Raw genomic sequence first — 21,030 nt, forward strand, 5'->3', positions numbered from 1 at the left:
CTCCTGGCCACCTGTTTCATTTTGTTGCTACAGATTAACACGGCAGTCCGTGTGGAACCACCGTCCCACCACGCAGGCGATTGCCCCTTCCTGAATGATGTCTCTCGGAGGAGAGGTTTCATGGGATCCAAGCGCGGAGTGCGGCGCAGTGAGAAGAAACTCTGCAAGCGCCGAATTCCCCTGCAGAGGGCGAGCCGCCGTCCCTCCTTCCCTGCCCACCGCGCGGTCAGCTACTTTGTCTCGGCTAGGCCGTGCGCATGCGCCGTTGTTGACGGGGCCGGGAGTGGCGGCGGTGGCTTGTGGGCAGGAGGCGCCAAGCGCGGCGAGGCCATGGCCGCCCATTAATGGGGCTGGGGAGCTCGGGTCGGCACTCGGAGGCGTGGCAGGACGAAGGCGACGATGCTGCCCGGGGAGGGCGACCGGTTGCTGCTAAGCCAGCGCGGGCCAGGCACGGAGCCGCGGCTTCTGCTGTAGGCGCCGCCGGGAGGGGGAAGAAGAAGAGGACAAGTAAGCAGGGGAAGCAGCCAGCGGACCCCACACCCCGTCTGGGGCCGAGACGCCTCGCATCCGGCCAGGTGATCCTTTTCCGCTACCCCTACCTCTCCTCACCGCGCCTTTCTACGCTCTCGTGGCCTCCCCCTATCGCCAGCAAGAGCCTCCTCCCACCCCGGAGGCCTTTCCAATATGTGCCCCATCTCACTGAACCCCCGGGTCCTTTGAAGCCCCCACTCACCCACCCTCCCGCGTTTTACAGCTCTGCAATGCCCTTCGGGATCCCCTCCCATCTCAGCATCCTTGCCCGTCCAAACTCCCTGTCAGGCTGCTAAAAACGGGAGCTTTCAGCCCGCATGCCCTGAAGAGCTCCCGAGCGCAGCCCTCGTGGCATGTACAGCCCTCGGATGCCGCCCATTCCGAAGAGTTGTGGATGCCTTTTTCCATTGCGCCCCCTCCCCGTTTTGTTTTCCCCTACACAGATAAGCGGAGGGAAAAGCTCCCCTCCGCCTTTTCCTGCTGCGCGCTGCTTTCACGGCCGAGGCTGCTTCTGGCTAGCTGCGAACTGTGCAGGGGTTACTAGAGTTCAAACGCCACTTAGCTCACCAGGGGGGGGGGCGAGGAAGCTGAGGAAAGGGCTTTTCCGCAGGTTGGGTTGGGTGCTTCGGCGCCCGAAGCGGCTGCTCGCTCCCGCGGCAGCCAGTACCGGGAGTAGGGGGAGAGGCGCGGGCGTTAGCGCGCGCGAGGGGGGGAGGGGGTGCACACACGCAGGCGCGGAGCTCAGCGGCGCGGCGCTGACTGACGTGGGACCGAACGGCCGCTTCGGGTGCTGAAGCGCCCAACCGGGCGACGGAGGGAACTCTGGTGGTGGAAATATTCTAAACAGGCTCTTGTGACAGAAGCTGGAATGAAATCCCAGAGGGGTGGGGGGGGGGTGATGAGGGAGTTCAGAGATAGTGCTTGGGGGTACTCTGAGTTTTCAGAAAGCAAGGTAATTGTCTAAAGAGACCTTGGTAGTGGAGACAAAAACAAGATAAAGTGGAAATGAACTCCTGTCAGAACTAACCAGGCACCCACACAATGCATATTGCGTTGTAGTACTACTTGGCTGTCGTTGATCATTGCAAACGTTTTCTTGTGAGGAATTCTCCATTGCAGAACCTTTCAGTTTCATGTGGGATGTCCAGTGTTCCACTTGAAATGACAAATGGAGGGGACCAAATTGTGTTTGAAGCCAAAGCTTATGTAAGGTCCCTTCCTCTTTTCCCAGTCTGATAAGTAGGGTGCTCTACCTGTGTAAGTCTCATAGACATCGTTTTTTTTTAGAGGTACTTCCTCTTTCGTAGATTTTGTAATTCTGATATTTTTGTTTAATCTTCCTTATTGGGTCTGTAGGTCACGTCCATTGATTCGAGCATACACTAACAGAAGGATATTTGTGGGAAAGCTGTTTTTGTGTCAAGTATTACTTTGTCATCTGGCAAACAGGGAAAGTGTGTGCTACAGAGATAGCTGGATTGTGGGAAAACATTACCTTAAGGATAATTTAATAGATGTGTGTACACTTAAAAAAAAGCCTCTGCAGTTGATATATAAACTGTTTGGTTACATTAAGATAGAGATTTTGTTCTAAATAGTGTACATTAAATTGCTTCTAGACTTTTCTAAGAGTGGAGTGCTGTTTAATGTTTTGTTAGAACTAAGTTTAACACTGAAATAGCTGCTGTTAGGTGTTGGGGAAGCACATTGAGTTCCAGTGACTTCCAAGTGACAACATGCTGGTTTCTGTACTCCGGTTTTTATGTTAAACCTTAGTTTCTCTTATAGGGGAACATAGTGTTTCAGTTCTATACACGGTTTCTTGGGTGTAAGTCCTGTTCAGCTTATTGGGACTAGCCTGCAATGCTTAGAAATGACAGCCTTAAAGGTAAAGGTAAAGGTATCCCCTGTGCAAGCACCGAGTCATGTCTGACCCTTGGGGTGACGCCCTCTAGCGTTTTCATGGCAGACTCAATACGGGGTGGTTTGCCAGTGCCTTCCCCAGTCATTACCGTTTACCCCCCAGCAAGCTGGGTACTCATTTTACCGACCTCGGGAGGATGGAAGGCTGAATCAACCTTGAGCCGGCTGCTGGGACTGAACTCCCAGCCTCATGGGCAAAGCTTTCAGACGGCTGCCTTACCACTCTGCGCCACAAGAGGCTCATAATGACAGCCTTATTTGGATATAAATTTGAACAAGTATAATACAGAATAATCAATTCAGGACACAAAGGTCCAGAGAGCAGAAATCCCAGCAGGTTTCCAGCTATTACTTTCACTGTTTATATACTATTAAGAAAATTAGTATCAGTTATACAAAAGCAGAATTGCCCACTTTTGTTTTCTAGCACAATTACTGAGCTTTTAATAACTGCACAGTAAGCAGCCATTAAGTTGCTGAAACTTTTTGTGGAAAAGGTGTCTCTTGCTGAATTTCTGCTAGTCAGTCAGAAAACTATTAAAAACATAGGCACTTTGCATGGGGGAAAAGTTGGCGACCCTTTTTCCTTAGAGTGTGTATCCTGAAACTTTGGTGATGATGGAAAGTGTCGCACCTGACTTACGGCACCAAAGACAAACAATATTCAGAGGTTATTTCCATTGCCTGCCTCTGCATAGTAGCCTCAGTGTTCCTTGTGGTCTCCCTTAGTTTCCAATGCTAGTTGGGGCCCTTACCCATAGATAAAAGCAAGACAATGTGGGAAGCAAGGTTTAATTTATGAATCCTGTATTAGCATTTCTACATCATATATTTGTGAAATCATTATGGTTTTGTTGAAGCAGAAATGAGAGAGGCTGCGGTATGATGTTCTAACTTTTCCCTGATATGCATGTTAATATATGAGCGTAAAGATGGTAGTGGGCTGCATCAGTCAAGAATGCTTGAGGAGATGGTGAAGAGAAGACCCTTTGCAGGTTATGGAAAGAGTTCTGTTTCCGTCAACCTCTTACATCTCTAGGGAAGAACTGCAGATAAACTCAATAAAACAGAAGCTTGCATGTGCTGCAGAATAGTATGCCACTTTTCTTGTGTTTTCTTGTCTTTTAAAAAAACACACAACACAATGTCTATTGCTTTTGCTGCTTTTTAAGGTAATCCATTGGTTGTTCAGACCATTAGAACAATGAGTGATAATTTTATATTCTGTTGCATTACTTGGTAACATCACATCAAAATTCCAACTACAGAATGTGATCCTTTAAAAGTTCAAAGATAGGTTTTAATGGGTGTTGAAGTGTTTGATAGTTGCAGAGCACCAATATAGCTTATAGTTTACTTTTAATATGGTTTCATGTAGGTACTTTAATCTGGAAACTGGAGCTGTTAACAGATAAGAGAGTTCTTTGTGCAAACTAAAGAAATGTCTCAGATTTGCAGAAGATTCTGAAATCTTAAAAAAAAAATTGGGGCTAAACCACCCCAAAAGAGAAGCAGCACCTGTATCTTTAAACAACAAATGCCTTTTCTGTGGTCATTGTGGCTGTTGCTAGGCAACCACAGCAATCTAGTCAGCCTTCAAATCTTTGCTTCTGTCAGTAAAGGGGAGGGGCAGGGCCCTTTCCAGGGGGAGGACTCATCAGGGTTACACTTGTCAGCAACCCATCATGAATTGCATGACTTATCCAGGCCCAGCTGCTTGCTCCTGCTCAAGAGAAGTCAGCCCAAAAAAGACCTTGTGGTTTAATAGAGTTTCAGATTAGAATTTGGAGACCCAGGTTTGAATCCCCACTGTACCATGGTGCCTGATAGGTAACCTTGGGCCAGTCACACTATCAGACTATCCTACCCCACAGAGGAGTTGTAAGTATAAAACAGAGGAGAGGATAATTATGTAAGCTGCTTTGGCTTCCTATGTGGGCAAAGGTGGGATATAAACAAAGTAAATAATATATCTGAAGATTGGGGGGCAGATGGTGGATGGGTGGGAAGGAGAAAAGGAAGCAGGGAAGATGAGGATATGAAGACTGCCAGGAGGAGAAAAAAGAGGAAATACTGTGAGGAGAGGAACACAAGGGGAAGTGTACCCCTCCCCACACTTTTCCCTCTGTCCTTGACCCCCCCCCCCAGCACAATTGGGCCTGGTGGCCAGCTCAGCACAGCTTGGTTGGGCCTAGTGACTGGAACAGTACAGTGTAGTAGATTCTATCAGGGGAAAGAAAGGAGTGGAAACTGAAGATGGAGACAGATGAAGGTTGGTTGGCTGGTGGTCAAACAGGAGAGAAGGAGGCAAGCAGGAAAAGTGGTGAAGCTACGTGTGTTTTCAGAGAGGAAAATAAAACTGCGGTAAAGAAAATGAGTGCCCCTGCAAGTCTAACATCCTGCTACTGAAATAGAAAAATATGAATCATTGGGATTTTCATTGGCAAATAAACCTAAATAATACCTGTGATTAATTTGTTAAATTACTTGTTGAACATTTTTGAATTTTGCAGAACGTCCACTGATTTGTATATCTTGTTTACAGACCAGTGTGAGTAAAAGAAGAGTAGGTTTTTATATCCAGCTTTTCTCTGTCTCAAAGCAGTTTACAATTGCTTTTCCTTCCCATCCTCACAGCAGGCACCTTGTGAGGTAGGTGGGGCTGAGAGAGTTCTGAGAGAGGTGTGACTGGCCCAAGCGGGGATCATTTGGAGCAGGGGTCGTCAACCCCCGGTCCGTGAAGGCCTCAGTACTGGGTGGCTGGGCCTGCTTCTCCCCCCCCCTGCAGTGAGAAGCTCTCCAGGCCACTAGCTTCTCGCTGCAAGAGGGGGGGGGGAGAGGCAGGCTCAGCCGCCGGCACGCTAGCGTATGCAAACACACATGCGCATCTGTACCCCCTGCTGGCGCAAACGTGCATGTGCGGCAACTGTGCATGCACGTTTGCACACAGCTGCCACGCGTGTGCGGCGCTCAGGCCGCCGGCTCTCCCCCATCCCCGGAGGCGGTTCTCAACCGCAAAAAGGTTGGGGACTGCTGATTTGGAGGACTGGGGAATCACATCTGGTTCTCCACTACTACACTACTGTAGTGGTGTAATTATCCACAGGAGTATTTTTGTATTTATTATTTTATTTTTGTATTTATATACTGCCCTCCCCTGAGGCTCAGGGTGGTAACTTTTGTATGCTAATAGAGTAAAGTGAATTTTCTACATACCAGGATAGTGTTTGTGTATGTTAAGCATGTTACTCTTAAGATGTTGTGTAATAAGATAAGTGTGATAATGGAGGAGGAACATATTTGTTTCTTTGAACTGGGCCATGAATGATTTCATCTGGCATTCTTGTGCATTTACAGTGCAATCCAAAACAGAGGTACACACTTGTAAATCCACTGACTCCAATGGGCTTAGAATGCTGTAACTCTGGTTAGGAATGCACTGTTTGCTATGTTAGAATACCATGTTTACCCAAACCATGTAATGCCAGTATTTTCAGTGAATTGCTTCCTTGTTATGGATACTATTAATGAGAATAAAGCACTTGTAAGATAATTCCAATAAATTAGTAAGATATCTAATTGGTTAATGTATGAATGTATATCATTCTAATATGGATGCCCTATGAAATAACAGATTCAAGTAGGTAACCCTGTTTTTCTGAAGTAGCACAGTGAATTAGACTAGTGTGACTCTACAAGGACATTGTTTTCTTATTTTACTATGCATGCTAACCTCATTCAACTCTTATATTCACATTCCTTACAATCCCCTCTTCTTTTTTTATTTTATTTGGGATGGGACAACGTGACTGTAATGTGATGTAAGGAACTTAGAATCTAACCCGCTGGTCTCAGGATAAGATAACTTGCTAGTATGGCTTGTCCCTTGTGAGGATACTTCCACACTTGGGTGGAGATAGATGGGCCAAGTAACTAGTTTCTTTTAATTATTTATTTTCACAACTGGGCAAGTGTCAGCCATGAATTACTAGCTTTGACAGTTTTATTTCTCCATTTTGTTTGAGAACTGCAACTGAACCCAAAGGACTGATTAGCTTTTTAAAGCAAAGAATTATCATAATCCTGCATAATTGGGATGTTATGAGATGCCTTATATTTATATTCTTATGATCCTTGTTCCATTTTGTCTGAGGAAGTGTGCATGCACTTGAAAGTTCACGCCTTGAATAAATCTTTGTTGTCTTAAGGGGCTGGACTCAAATTTTGCTATGAAATAGCATTAATGCCTATTTTGGATGCCCTATGAAATAACTGACCTAGTTTTTTCTTCCAAATGCTAGTGTGGGTTTGGTGTTCTCAAGCAAGATTGGCATTACTGTTGTGTTCATTTCAGAATCACTATGAGATAGAAGAGTATTTGGCAAGTCTGCTTATATAATTATATAAGAAGTTTAAAGGCTAGCTGATGCGTTTATTAAATGTTTTCAGTGGTCCAACAATCAATGTTTCTTGCCTTCACCTACACAGGTAGTTTTGTTTTTGGCTGAATTTAGTCATAGGGGAGTCGCATTGCTCCATCCCCCCACTCTTCAAAAATGGCTGTATGGCTTCTAAAACCCAGAAGAAATTGACTAACCTGAAGTAGGTTGTAGAAGGGCCCTCATTCAGAACTTCGAGCTTAGAAACCCACTCTTTTGTTTCTGAAGCAGGAAAGAGCAAAGTGAATCTTTAGAAACTCTGAAAATAGGTCCCAAAAAGAATCTGGGGTTCGCAAGTAGTTATAGAGAAAGCCCGCCCTCCAGCATCAAATTACTAGGTTTCTTTCACTGGGGAGCAGAATTTCAACATTTCCTCTGCTTAATCATCAGCAACATAGCACTTTAAATCATAAAACTCTGATTATCTTGCAAGTATATAAATTGTTTTGTCTCCTGGGATTTCTCAGTTCAGTTTTGCCTCTTAGCTTGTTATGTTGTTATTTTTGGGATCACTGAAGTTGTTTAGAACCACTGTTGGGTTGTTATTGTTGTATATTGACTGTTATATGTTGACTTGTTCCATGTATCCCCCTATGATGTTGTATGTAAACCACCCTGAGCCATATGGAAGGGCAGTATAGAAATCAAATCATCAAATATAAATAAATAAATAAATGCAGATCTCACTCTTTTCCATTGCTCCAGATAGACGCTCTATTGTGATCTACCCCATAAGGCGGTTGTGTGGATGGTGCCCCCCCCAGCCAAGCTGCTTGCCCTGCCATGACCCCTGTGAAAAGGTCATTAAACCTCCAAAGGGATTCCGACCCCCAGTTTGAGAACCACTGTTGTAGGCCAATGTGATAGAGTAGGTTAGGAGATGAACTATCCTGTTGAAGGCTTCGGTTCAAATACTTACATAACCAAGAAGGTTATTGGATATTCTTGAGCCAGTTACTTTTAAAATTCATTCTAACCTACCTCAATGATCATCTGAAAGGAAAAAATAGAGGAGGGAACAATGATGGTACAATTAAGAGCTCTGTGGGATGGGGTTAAAAAAAGACACCTTTAAAAAAATGGAAATGTTGATGGAAATTGAAATATACTCAGTATTTAATTTAAGAGTTCTAAACTTCCTTTACTGCTTTAAGAGAATGACATGCATAATGCATTTTTTGTGTTTATATAATTTACCAGTAGAAATTAGTTTTATTCCAACAATTACAAATCTGTCCACAGCTACAGATGGAGCAGCAAGTTGCTGCATCCTAATATTATGTTTCCTATTAGGAAAACAGAGCCTCTTGTGGTGCAGACTGGTAAGGCAGCAGACATGCAGTCTGAAGCACTGCCCATGAGGCTGGGAGTTCAATCCCAGCAGCCGGCTCAAGGTTGGCGGGGCACTTGGGGTTCCTCAAAACGTAGAGTTTGCTCCGCCACCAGTTCTGGTGGCCTCGGTCCTGCAAAGATGTGGAGAACTATGTAAAAGGGTGCCCAGTGTGCATTACAACCAAGCGGGGCACAGGGAAGCCACAGGGATTGCTCAAGACATTTCCATGGACTTTATCACAGACCTTCCCCGCAGCTTGGAGAAGACAGTGATCTGAGTGGTGGAGGATCTGTTCTCCTAGCAGGCCCAATTTATCCCTTGTGCACGCTTGCCCTCGGCATAGAAACTAGCAGAGATGTTCATAGTGGTAAGGTTCCATGGGTTTCCCTGCAAAGTGATAAGTGACTGCCGGAGCCAGTTCATGGCCAAATTCTGGAGGGCCTGGATGGACTTAGCTGGAGTCACTCACGGCCTGAACACAGCGTACTACCTGGCCACCAATGGCCAAACCGAATGAGTAAACCAGGTGTTAGAACAATACCTGAGGTGTTTTTTGAACTATTGCCAGACTGATTGGACCCAGTTATTATCTCTGCCTGATTCCTGACACCTACATATTACCTTTGGTTCATGTTATTTGAGCCATAGGTAATATATCCTTGAAAATACTATAATCAAAATGAGAACAAAGTGTAGAATCATAGACTCAAAGAATCATAGAGTTGGAAAGGTCATCTAGACTAACCCATTGCACCATGTGGATCTGTCTTGGGGAATCAGCATAAATTTTACAGCCTCGTATTCTGAAGACCTAAGTGCCATTATGTGTCTGATACTGCCTGGTTGGATACATGTCAGTATATTAAAATGTTGTCTTAATGTTTTATTAATAATTCTAAAGTAGAAAATATTTCATAAGATGCACTCACCTCCAATTTTTCCAAAATGCATTGTCAATCTCCGACTTGATTTTCTTCCTTACCTTTCACATCTCTGTACCATGCAGCAGTGCAGTTCAGATGCTCACTGTGGTTATGCTGGAGTTGTCTGTAGTGACTGTGAGGAACCCTGGAGCAGGCTGCTGCCAATTGTGATGTTGTCCTAATGCAGCAGTCCTCCTAAACACTCATTAACTAATAGGGTGGGCTTTGGGGCATGATAGCGTCTGGTTTACCTGCAACAGAAAACTGGGGTATTAAAGCTGCTATTAAACAATTCTATAGTATGTTTAATATGCAGAATGGTTTACAATGTTTATCTTTTAATATTAGCCATTAAATTTTAATAGTACTCAATTTGTGGTGCTTGAGTTGCAGTCTGTATAGCAGCAAGCTTTAACAAGTCTCCAAAGTGAAGTAGTTTGTCTGAAGTGGGGAAATCATGGTGGATTGAGCAAAACATTGTAATGTAGGAAGGTGCTATAATGCTACTTTTCTTTTTTTGCTGGTGAAACAATGAGGAGAGGGACCTCTTTGATTACCATAAAGTTACTGTGAAGCCCTCATAGACAAAAGCCATGGGGAACAAAAACTGCTGCAAGGAGGCATGTGCACTGATGTTGTTAAAGGAGACTTTCCCACTCTAGGCATTTTCATGTTAGGTTCTGATCAGTAGGCAGAAGCCGAATGTTTAGGTTTATGTATGTGCCTTTCCAGAATTTTGCAAAAATATGTTGAGGTTTCTGTCAAATGCAGGTTTGTTGTGGTTGTGTGCATAGAGTTTAAATGCAAAATCAGCATATTCATGCTTGTTTCATTTTTCCTTTTTATCTTCAACTTCAAAAAATACCAAGTTAATGGAGAGTAGCTGTGTTGGTCTAATGCAGCAAGATAGTTCTGTCAAGATATTTTCATTGCACATTGCCTCCTTTCTTCTCTCTCCCCTCTTTGTCCATCTCTCTCTCTCTCTCTCTCTCTCTCTCTCTCTCTCTCTCTGTATATACGTAGACATTCAGCAACTTTGAGAACCACATGAAATATCTACATTTCCAATATTCTGCAGTAATACTGTTCAGAGGAGATGTCAAGACTGACCATGACTTCTCTGGACTGTGTCCAGCAAGCATGGGGTAATCCTAATTATCTCCTACCCACATTAATTAATTAATTAATTAATTAATTAATTAATGTATTTATTATTATTATTATTATTATCATCCTTTAATTTATATCCCACCTACCCCCAGAGGCTCGAGGCGGGTCACATAAAACCAATTCCCTAAAAACAGTAATAAGAACAATAGTGCATTAATCACAACAAGGCAAGACCAGAATGGCGGCAAGGTTCATGCAAACTATCCTAATTTCCATAACCCCACTACGAGGAAAAAAAGTGGGGGGGCTGATGTTCACATGCAACCGCCACATTTGTGAGGGGGGTCGGATCTTCCTTGCTGCCCAGCCTCAACCAAAAGCCTGGTGCAACAGCTCTATGTGGAACGTTGAAAGTTCCCGCAGGGCCCGCAGCTCCTTCTCCAGCCAAGGTCCCTGGGTCGCCTGTAGGAAAGGAGCAGGGCCGCCGCCTCTTCAACGTGGTGGCCCTGCTCCTTTCCCGGCAGCAAACCATCTGAGTGGCCAGTCCAGGGCGGGACAAGTGGCCAATGGGGAGCTGCGCTGTGCGCGGCTTCCCATTGGCCACGTGGCCCCCAAGTGGCACTTGGAGGGGCCAATCAGGAACCACTTCACGGCACCTGATTGGGCCCTCCAAGTTTTTATCACGGACAGGCCCCGCCCCTTTCTACTTAGAATCATAGAATCATAGAGTTGGAAGGGGCCATACAGGCCATCTAGTCCAACCCCCTGCTCTACGCAGGATCAGCCCTAAGCATCCTAAAGCATCCAAGAAAAGTGTGTATCCAACCTTTGCTTGAAGACTGCCAGTGAGGGGGAGCTCACCACCTCCTTAGGCAGCCTATTCCACTGGTGAACTACTCTGCCTGTGAAAATTTTTTTCCTGATATCTAGCCTATATCGTTGTATTTGTAGTTTAAACCCATTACTGCGTGTCCTCTCCTCTGCAGCCAACGGAAACAGCATCCTGCCCTCCTCCAAGTGACAACCTTTCAAATACTTAAAGAGGGTTATCATGTCCCAACCTCCTTTTCTCCAGGCTGAACATCCCCAAGTCCCTCAACCTATCTTCATAGGGCTTGGTCCCTTGGCCCCAGATCATCCTCGTTGCCCTCCTCTGTACCCTTTCAATTTTATCTACATCCTTCTTGAAGTGAGGCCTCCAGAACTGCACAGAGTACTCCAGGTGTGGTCTGACCAGTGCCGTATACAATGGGACTATGACATCTTGTGATTTTGATGTGATGCCCCTGTTGATACAGCCCAAAATGGCATTTGCCTTTTTTACCGCTGCATCACACTGCCTGCTCATGTTTAGTTTACCAATCCACAAGTACCCCATGGTCTCGTTCACACAGTGTTACCTAGAAGAGTATTCCCCCATCCAGTAGGTATGCTTTTCATTTTTCTGACCCAGATGCAGAACTTTACACTTATCTTTATTAAATTGCATCTTGTTCTCATTTGCCCATTTTTCCATTGTGTTCAGATCTCGTTGAACTCTGTCTCTATCTTCCAAAGTATTTGCCAGTCCTCCCAATTTGGTGTCATCCGCAAACTTGATGAGTAGTCCCTCTACCCCCTCATCTAGATCATTAATAAATATGTTAAAAAGTACCGGGCCGAGCACCGAGCCCTGAGGTACCCCACTACTCACCTCCCTCCAGTCTGATGAAACACCATTGACAACAACCAGTCTGATGAAACACCATTGACAACAATACTTTCTTGCCCTTACTGCTTTATTATTACCATTCCGCAGGAGTGGTTACAGATAATGGATCAATGAAAGAATTACATCGAGCAGTCTTAATTCACAGTTCCTGCCTCTGTTGGACTGTCAGACAGTTTGATTAATTCATTTGGCTAGAAGGTGAAAAATAGCACTTTTCTTTTCATGTGATCTTGCTGCTGTGGTTGAGACTAATTTATTATGTCATATGGTAAAATACCTTCTGGAGGTTTTCAATTGGTTTTTTTCAGCAACCAGCTTTTTACTCAGGTATTCAGAATTTTTCCAAGTATCTGCTACAAAATCTCACTGCACAGCTTTATAAAAATGCAAACTTATTTAAAATTACTAAGCTACTGTACTAAATGACATGGGGGGGGGGTGCAGTAGAATTCTGACAAGCTGTGGTAAATACATATTATCCATTTGGTCTTTAGCTGTGTGATCATTTTACAGGTTGTATTGCTTGTGAAAGGCAGAAGAACTCATTTATTAGAGTTTCTTTTAAAGCAGGGCTTCAAATCTATAAATTATTTCCCTTCTTTCCATTGTTAATATGTGTGATTTCTGCGTAGGACCCAGAAAGAGGGAGAAATAATATATTGATTCACTGTTTGGTCTTAACAGTAGTTATTAACTGGACCTTGCATTTTTCTCTGACACTTCAAGGGCAATTAATTTTTCACAAACAAAATGTTTAGCAAGCTTTGACTGTTTCCTCTTAAGCATCCTATATGATTACGTTGATTATTTGTTTGCAATATGGAACAAACAATATTTAGATTTTATATGTGAGCAGTAGTGACATCACTGTGCTAAATGGATAGTTGCTGGTAATGCACGCTCACTGTTTACTGCCATGTTTGGATTACATGGGTCCTAGGATTGTATTATTATTATTATTATTATTATTATTTCAAATTATTTCCCGCCACTCCCAAATGGCTCGTGGCGGGTTTCAGTGTCTTAAAACCCCATTAAAACTCCCATTAAAAGACTTTAAAATGGCGGGAGGTCAACGATGTTCAAGAAGAAGCCCGGGGAAGAGCAGTCGATGTACCCCAGCAGCCCCAGCTTCAACCATAGACCTGGTGGAAGAGCTCCGTCTTGCAGGCCCTGCGGAACGTTGAAAGGTCCCGCAGGGCCCGCAGCTCTCCCGGGAACCAGAACCTTGAACTGGATCCGGACAGCAATTGGTAACCAGTGCAGCTGCCTCAGCACAGGCTGGATGTGGGCCCTCCAAGGTGTGCTGGTGAGGACCCTAGCAGTAGTAGTCCAGTCATGCGAAACATAACTGTTATTGATCAGTTGGTGCCATTAATTGTGTCAGCTAATACTTAAAACTTACGTGATTGAACTACAGTTCCCAGGCAGCAGTTGGAGACTATATGAAATATTTGTGATTCAGTTTAGGACATAAGATTCTTGTGAAATGCATTCTTGACTTTTGCAGTCTGGCAGGAAAAATGAACAAGGTGGCAAACCAGATTGTAACAATTTGCAATTTAAAAACAATTGTGTTTACTTCTCATGAATTTCTAGTGTTTTGTTTTTATTAACTGATCTCAAATACAGGTAAGAAATGTAAGGAAACTTCATGTAGTTCCATGTGCATCGTAAGATGTTGCCTGGATTAGCGTGTGTATAATCAGCAGCTCTATCTATGCCGAATTGCATGTGGGAAAATCACTACTACATTACTGTAGGGAAAGGGAAGACCATTAATCCAGAGCACAGGTTTTTTTTCTATTGGAGGAGGCAGACAAATTGTGATTATCGGTGTTGGAGTGCTGTGAACAACTTTGAGTAGAGTTGAAATTCTTTGAGGGTGTTCACATTGTTGTGGTTCTGGGATAAAATAAGTTTAACTTTGTTCAAAGTAAAGTTCCTTATGTTATTCTAATATGAAGTCTGATATGTCCTGTTTTTATCTAATGACTTTTATCTAATGACCCATTTTTCTCCAGATACATTCAAGGTAGTTAATAGAATGCCAGTACGGCATAAATATACACAACCAGATCCAAATTGTACCCTCTTGACATAGCTGCTATGGTAGTAGAGAAGAAGAGATAGTCTTCATCTGGGATTCTCTAGTACCCGCCAAGTGTTTGCATTTTTGAAGTCACAATTTTTGCAGGCATTGTCTATTTTTGTCAGTGGCAGGAGTGATCCCTGGGTGGCCAAAGGGTCTGAACAAAGCAATCTCTGATTAGTTTGCTGATTCTTGATAGTGGCTGAGTAAATAATATTTCCCTTTCTAGATCTGTAAATTGGTGCCAGTATGAAGACTTTTTAGTAGTACAAATTCAGAGTAGCACTAATGTGCATAAGTTGAACAATTGTTATTTTGAACACTTTGAGAAGGCAAAATACATGAGACTCAGATACATGAGTATTGTTCACAGCTTTTAGAAGACTTGTAGTCATAGATAGCATGGGAATTACTGTTTTGGATCCTATAAAAGTGAGTCCATAAACAGGACGTGATACCAAAGATTGCCACTTGTTTTTTTATTCCTAGGATGTAGCAGCTGGGGGTATACTATCTCTGAACATGAAATGTTCTATTGAGATACCATTGCTCATAATTTCTGAAATTTGTATAAGCCTCATTTAAAAGCAGGTAAAGTTGTCAACATCAAAACAACTTGTAATTAATTCCATTAATTAATCTTTTATTCCTGGAAGAAGTACTTCCTGTTTCTTGTCCTGAATTTATTGCTAGTCATTTCCATTGGATACTCTTGAGTGCGTTGATTATCAGCATGCCAGTATTATCCTTATCCATGGTTCTTCTATATATATGTGAAACAGCCTGGGGGGTGTCCAAGTTGGAATAGGGCTAGTCATGGTGCAGCCAGCAACACTGGCTGCACCCTGATTAGCCCTGCCCCTACAGCTCCCGCCCTCCCTCCCTGGACACTAGCCATGTTCCTCTCAGACACGCCAGAGACAGAGAGAGACACACATAGCCCTGCCAGACCCAACACAAGCCCTCATTCCCTCCTATCGCTCCTGCTGAGAAGGAGACAGAGAGTGCTGCCCCAAGCTGCTGACAGAGACACAGAGAGAGCCGCCCCTGCTGCGACGGGGGAAGAAAGACACAGAGAGAGAGAGCTGCCCCAAATTGCATACCAGCCCTCCATCCCTCCTACAAACCAGCCCTGATTATCTGCTATGCCTCCTGCTGCGAGCCACACCGGGCTCGGTCATGCACATACTTTCAAGTTTACCCTTTAAGAAAAATCTTTTTTGTATACAGAAAGGAAGGCATTCTCTTTAGAAGCCTTTTAGCACATTTCAGAAAAACACATTTTTATATATTAATCTTGAACGTTCATTTACTTTAAAACCTTGTTGTCTAAAACTGCGCTCCCCAACCTTTCTGAGGTCAGGGACTGCCTCCGGGGGTGAGGGGAGAGCTGATGGCCTGGGTGCCGCGCACATGCGTGGCAGCTGCACGCAAATGCGCAGTTGCCGCGCACGCGCGTTTTCGCCACCAGGGGCGCAAACGCGCATGCGCGGCAAACTGCGCATTTGCGTTGCTGGCATGCCGGCGGCCGCGTCTGCCTCTTCCCTTCCTTCTCGCTGTGGGGGGGGGGAAGGCAGGCGGAGCTGCTGGCGGCCCAGTACCGTGGCCTTTGCCGGGCTGCAGACCGGGGGTTAATGACCCCTGGTCTAAAACACCTTGTGGCCATTTCCTGAAACTGAACAAATTCCAATTTTCTCTTTCTCTATCTCCCCAAGAGCAAACACCCCAAGAGCAACTGGGGTCCCTGAGGCTCACTCATTTACCCATTTCTGACACAGCTCCCTTCAACAAGGTGGGTAAAATCCTTTCGGTAAAATCCTTTACTCGTTCTTCACACAAATACACACACACACACACACACTCAGTTTTTATTGCCACTCAATCCAGACAGAAAAGGGGGTCTGCAGAAACATACGCAAGTCCTGCAATCCTCTCCACTGTCCAAATGTCAGACTTATGGATAGAATCACAAAGAAATGCACAGTTTTAGCTCATGAAATGGGTCTAAGACAAGGGGGGAGGGGTCTCATTTACACACATGCCGTCACACCCTGGGCTCTCTTGCCCATAAACAGCGCTGACCCCGTAGCTGACCCTTTAATAGAGCGAAACACACCTACGTCATGTGCTGCCCTGTACCCCTCAGGAAGTCTTATTGTGCTACTCAGTCAAAGCCCTCATGTGGCTCTTACCTGGCTACCCCCGGAGAGAGAAAGAAGAGGAAAAAGGTTTCACCTGCTGGGATGGCAGATCCTTTGTGTGAGGGAGGAGGGGGTCCAGAGCCCAGAAACACAGATGCAGACAAAACGATATTTAGGCGCCTTCAAGGAGTCCAGTCTACCCCTCCCCCGGAGAGGCAATCTACCCTGCATGAGCAGGCTTTCCAAGAGGGGTGCTGGCACATTTGTGTTGGAGAGAAGGCCGCTCCCCAAGCCGTGTCCAGTTGTTGAAAACAAAAAGTCTAGGTGCACCTTCAATGGAAAGGGGGTGTCAGGAAGTACCCTTCGCCCCAAACTAGGCAATCCCGGACGAGCCCCCAAATCTGGCGAGCCTCCAAATCGGATAGCCCAGGGCCAGGTCTGGGCATTTTGGAATGTTTGCCTAGTGTGCGACCAACAGAGCGACCAACAGAGCTACCACTAGACTGGAAAACCTTTTAATAATTTTATTCAACTGCAGCAGAACAAAATGACACAGGCGGGTTGTCCCAAAAAGTCTGTGTGTCGAACAAAGGATTACATGAGATTTTATAATATTTCATTGAAGGCAGGGAAAGATTATTTTTTTGAGGTCAAATCAATAACCTGGGGTCTCCACCCCCTTATACATCCCACAGGACCACCCATTGCCATTATATAAAGTCACTGGAAAAAGGTTACAAAAGGTAATTTCCCATTTTTTCTCAATCCTCTGGTAACATAAATAACAGCATGATATAAACAATTGTCTCTGGCCTTGAGAATAGAACATATCAGCCTTTGTAACATTTCAAAATACAATCAAGAACAGGAATAAGTTTTCTGGGCCTTCTTTTACAAAACAGTTTGGTACACTAAGCTTTTCTTTATAGAACAATAATTAAAAAATATTATTTCACTCTCTTATACATCAAATGAATAGTCTTAATGTACTTTTGTTGATACAGTGACTGTCCTTTATGATCTCAGAGTTTATTGGAATAAAAATTCTATCAAAAACCATGATGGGATAAATTTCTCAGACATATCATATATACTAGAAGATAAGCCCGCTGTAGGCTAAAAACAGCGGGTGCTAGCAGCTTCTCCCGCTGCCCCCCGGGGGGCCGTGTTCCCGGCCTCACCTGTTGGACGGCAGGACAAAGAGAAGGAGGCCTGCAAGGAGGAGGAGGAGGCGAACGCGGAGCAGGCGGGTCGAAAGAAGCAGAAGGCTCACATGGGGGGGCCGCGTCCGAGGCTGCGGGGAAGGCAAAGGAGCACAGCCGCCTTGCTCCTTCGGCACTGCTGAAGGCTTTGGGCCCCAGCCGGGCTCCGGCCGTGTCACAGGCTTGAGAGAAGGCAAAGGAGCACGGCCACGGCGCTCCGCAGCCTTCCCCGAAGGCTTCGGGCTCCAGATGGCTCCTGGGCTCGTCACAAGGTTCGGGGAAGGCATGGGCGCCAGACACTCCGGCTATCTGGCGGCCGCGGCGCAGGCTTTGGGGAAGGGCAAGGAGCACGGGCGGCGCATTCCTTTGGGCTTGGCGAAGCGTTTGGCCAGCGGACGCCTCACAGCCGCAGCAAATGTAAAGTCGTATGGTTGCGGCGTGGCGGTGATTCCCGAGGGGGGGTAGGCCTTCCCCCCCCGGCTCCCTCATCTTTGTGGTGGTGGGCCGGGCAAAGGGGCAGTCCCTTTGCCTGGGGCGAGGCCTCCCCACGTGGCCGGCAGTCGGTGCCCTATAGCAAAGGCAAGTTTAAGGGGGGTGCGGGAGGTTTGCTTCGCGTTCCGTCAAAGAAGCCGCGCCCCCCCAGCCGCCAGCGTCCCGGGGCATTTCGCGTCTCTCCCCCAGGCAGCCGGGCGTGTCCTTCGGCCTTTTCCCAGGCCTGGGAGCAGCCTCACCGAGCGTGCGATGTGGCGAGGCTGCTCCCGGAGCTGGGAGAAGGGCACGGCCCTCCCCACCTAGCTGCCAGTGCCTCCCCACTCGCCAGCCCCCCCCCCCAGCGGCAAAGGCCCCGGTGAGGGGAGGAGAACCCGGGCCGGAGGAGTCACTGCAGCCTGGCTGGTCTGTCTGCGCGGCGAGTCCCCGGCCGGGGCAAGCAGCCAATGGGGAGCTGCACTTCGCGTGGCTCCCCATTGGCAGCTTGGCCCTGGATGGACACTCGGAAGGCCGAGTTTTTATCCCGGAGAAGGCCCGCCCTAACTCCTCCCCAACAGCCCTTACCCTTTTATTTAATCTGCTCCACAGGAGCGGTTAAAGATGAAGTTGAAGAGCTGCATAAAAGAATGAAATGCTCGAAGTCTTTCTCTGCAGCCTTCTGCTCTTGGGGTCAGCTACTGCTGGCAGAGTGGCTCTGTTCTACAGTCTGTCAATATGGTAAATTGTCAGTATGGAAAACAGATAAGCATGAACTAAATATAGAGCATAAGGAACTTCACTGCCAAAGTTCTAACCAATTGATTATAAATAAAATGAAACTCATTCATAGTATGATATCTTTCTCATACATATTTAAAAATATATAAAGCATAGTTCACTTCATGACCACAAAATGCAGACTTGAATCTGATGAAACAGATTTCCATTGGTAAAGTAGACTCCTGCCCCTTTCTGTTGTAGCCCAAAGTGATACCACTGGGAGACATGAGATCCACAAGAAAAGCAGGAGAGGAGAGTAGACTAAAATTGCCCTCTTAGATTTATAGAAACCCTCAGTAGGATCCAACCCATTTAACACTTTTAAAGTGTACTAAGGATAGGTCTGTCATTAGCAACTAGCCATAGTACTTCAATGAAACCTCTGCAGTATGTGTATCTCTCAGTGCTAGATTCTGTGAACAACAGATGTTTGCCCAGATCCTGTACCTTTCCTCCACATGCATTCCTCTCTGGGTTGTGCAGGGGAGGTGTTCCACCAAAGATTCTACTTCCTGTAACCCTATGCATATCTGTGTTTGTTAGACCATTGTATTTTATTGAGACGGGGAGTGCCTAGCAAGAACAATTTATGTCTGGAAATGAAGGACTGCTTTCACAGAATCTTGGAAAAGCACTCATAGATGGAAGGTGTAAGATACAAGCCAAATGAGCTTCCTGATTGTGCAGCAGGGAAATTCTTATAGTAAAGGACACTTTTGGTATCCTGAAATTTACTTGTTAATTTCGCTTTCTTTACAGTCTGTGGCACATTCACAGAAAAGAAGCAGAATGGCTGCAAAAGAGAAGTTGGAAGCAGTCTTAAATGTGGCCTTGCGGGTCCCAAGCATCATGCTTTTGGATGTCTTGTATAGATGGGATGTCAGTTCCTTCTTCCAGCAGATCCAAAGAAGTAGTCTCAACAACAATCCCCTCTTCCAGTACAAGTATTTGGCTCTTAACATGCATTATGTGGGTAAGTTATACTTTGTTTGACATAGGCGTACATGTAGTTAATGTCTGACTAAAATAAAGCTACTTTTATATTTCAAATATTCATATTTTATGACGGATTCAAATGTGTAGCCATGTTGGTCTGAAGTAGCACAGTAGAATCAGAGTCCAGTAGCACCTTTAAGACCAACAAAGATTTATTCAGGGTGTGAGTTTTTGAATGCAAGCACTCTTCATCAGACTAAGAACTCCTTATGACCGTGGGAATATATAGCAAAAATGAATACTGTTACATTAGTAAACTGTCACACAACCAAATACAGCCAATGATAATTCTTTGCCAAAACAGCCAATCAATCCCCTTGAAATTCAGTTGTTATTCACACAAACATGGGAGCAATAAAACTGTCTATGAAAGTGATCAAAGACTATCACATCACCATATGTTGCTTGTCCCATCTGTTCCCATATGAGTGTGAAACATTCTTACAAGGTAATTGCCGGTAACTATCTTATCCCAAGGCCAGGGAGTAAACTAAACATACCATAACATTACCATTATTTTACAGTCACATTATCACAGTATCACAAATAAAATAAGTTGTGAGGAATATGGATACACAAGTTGAACAAGGTTAGCATGAATAGTGAGAAAGAAACCTTTTGTCCCTATTGAGTCCTGTGTATGTTGTAGTATTGAGTGTTGTAATAACTTGCATTTCTGCAATCTCCCTTTCTAGTCTGTTCTTGAAGTTCTTTTGCAATACCACATCCGTTATTGAATGTTCTGGAAGGTTGAAGTGCTCCCCTACAGGTTTTTCAATTTTGTGGTTTTTGATGTCAGACTTGTGTCCATTAATTCTTTGGCGTAGGGTTTGACCTGTTTGCCCTGTGTATAGAACAGAGGGGTATCGTTGGCACTTGATGGCATATACTAAATTCGAAGATGAGCAGGTGTATAAGGCTTTGATGGTATAGGTGATGTTGTTAGGTCCAGTAATTGTGGCATTGGAGTGTATATGGCTGCAAAGTTGGCATCTGGGTTTGTTGCAAGCTCTAGTACCAGTGTCCATGTTCGCATTAGATACTGCTTTGTTGTGGGTGAGGAGTTGTTTGAGATTGGGGGGCTGTCTGTGTGAATGAAATGGTTTACCCCCCAGTGCTTGGGAAAGAGAACTGTCACTATCCAGTACAGGTTGCAGGTCACTGATGATGCGTTGTACTATCTTGAGCTGGGAGCTATATGTAACCACTAGTGGTGTTCTATTGTTTTGTCCTTTGGGTCTGTATTCTAACTGGTTTTCTCTTGGTATCCTTCTGGCTTTGTTAATTTGTTCCTTGACCTCACTGGCTGGGTATTGTAGTTCCAAAAAGATTTGTTGTAGATCAGTGGTCCCCAACCTTTTTCGGGCCGGGGACCGGTTGG

The 21,030-nt window shown here is 45.0% G+C and overlaps 1 protein-coding gene across 5 annotated transcripts in view; it reads left to right on the plus strand.

Moving 5' to 3' along the window:
- Window positions 1–249: 249 nt before the first annotated feature.
- The window catches only part of RNF145 (ring finger protein 145), a 214,941-nt gene continuing 194,160 nt past the window's right edge, over window positions 250–21,030 (plus strand). For all 5 annotated transcript variants that reach the window (XR_013229158.1, XR_013229160.1, XR_013229159.1 and 2 more), the window contains exons 1-2: window positions 250–575; window positions 19,413–19,626. Coding sequence is in view for 2 of the 5 variants with exons in the window: in XM_077326384.1 (XP_077182499.1) it covers window positions 345–575; window positions 19,413–19,626 (445 nt within the window). In the remaining 3 variants the exon portion in view is untranslated. The remainder of the gene's footprint in view (window positions 576–19,412; window positions 19,627–21,030) is intronic.

This window comes from Paroedura picta, chromosome 3, assembly GCF_049243985.1.
Source record: "Paroedura picta isolate Pp20150507F chromosome 3, Ppicta_v3.0, whole genome shotgun sequence".
NCBI lineage: Eukaryota > Metazoa > Chordata > Lepidosauria > Squamata > Gekkonidae > Paroedura > Paroedura picta.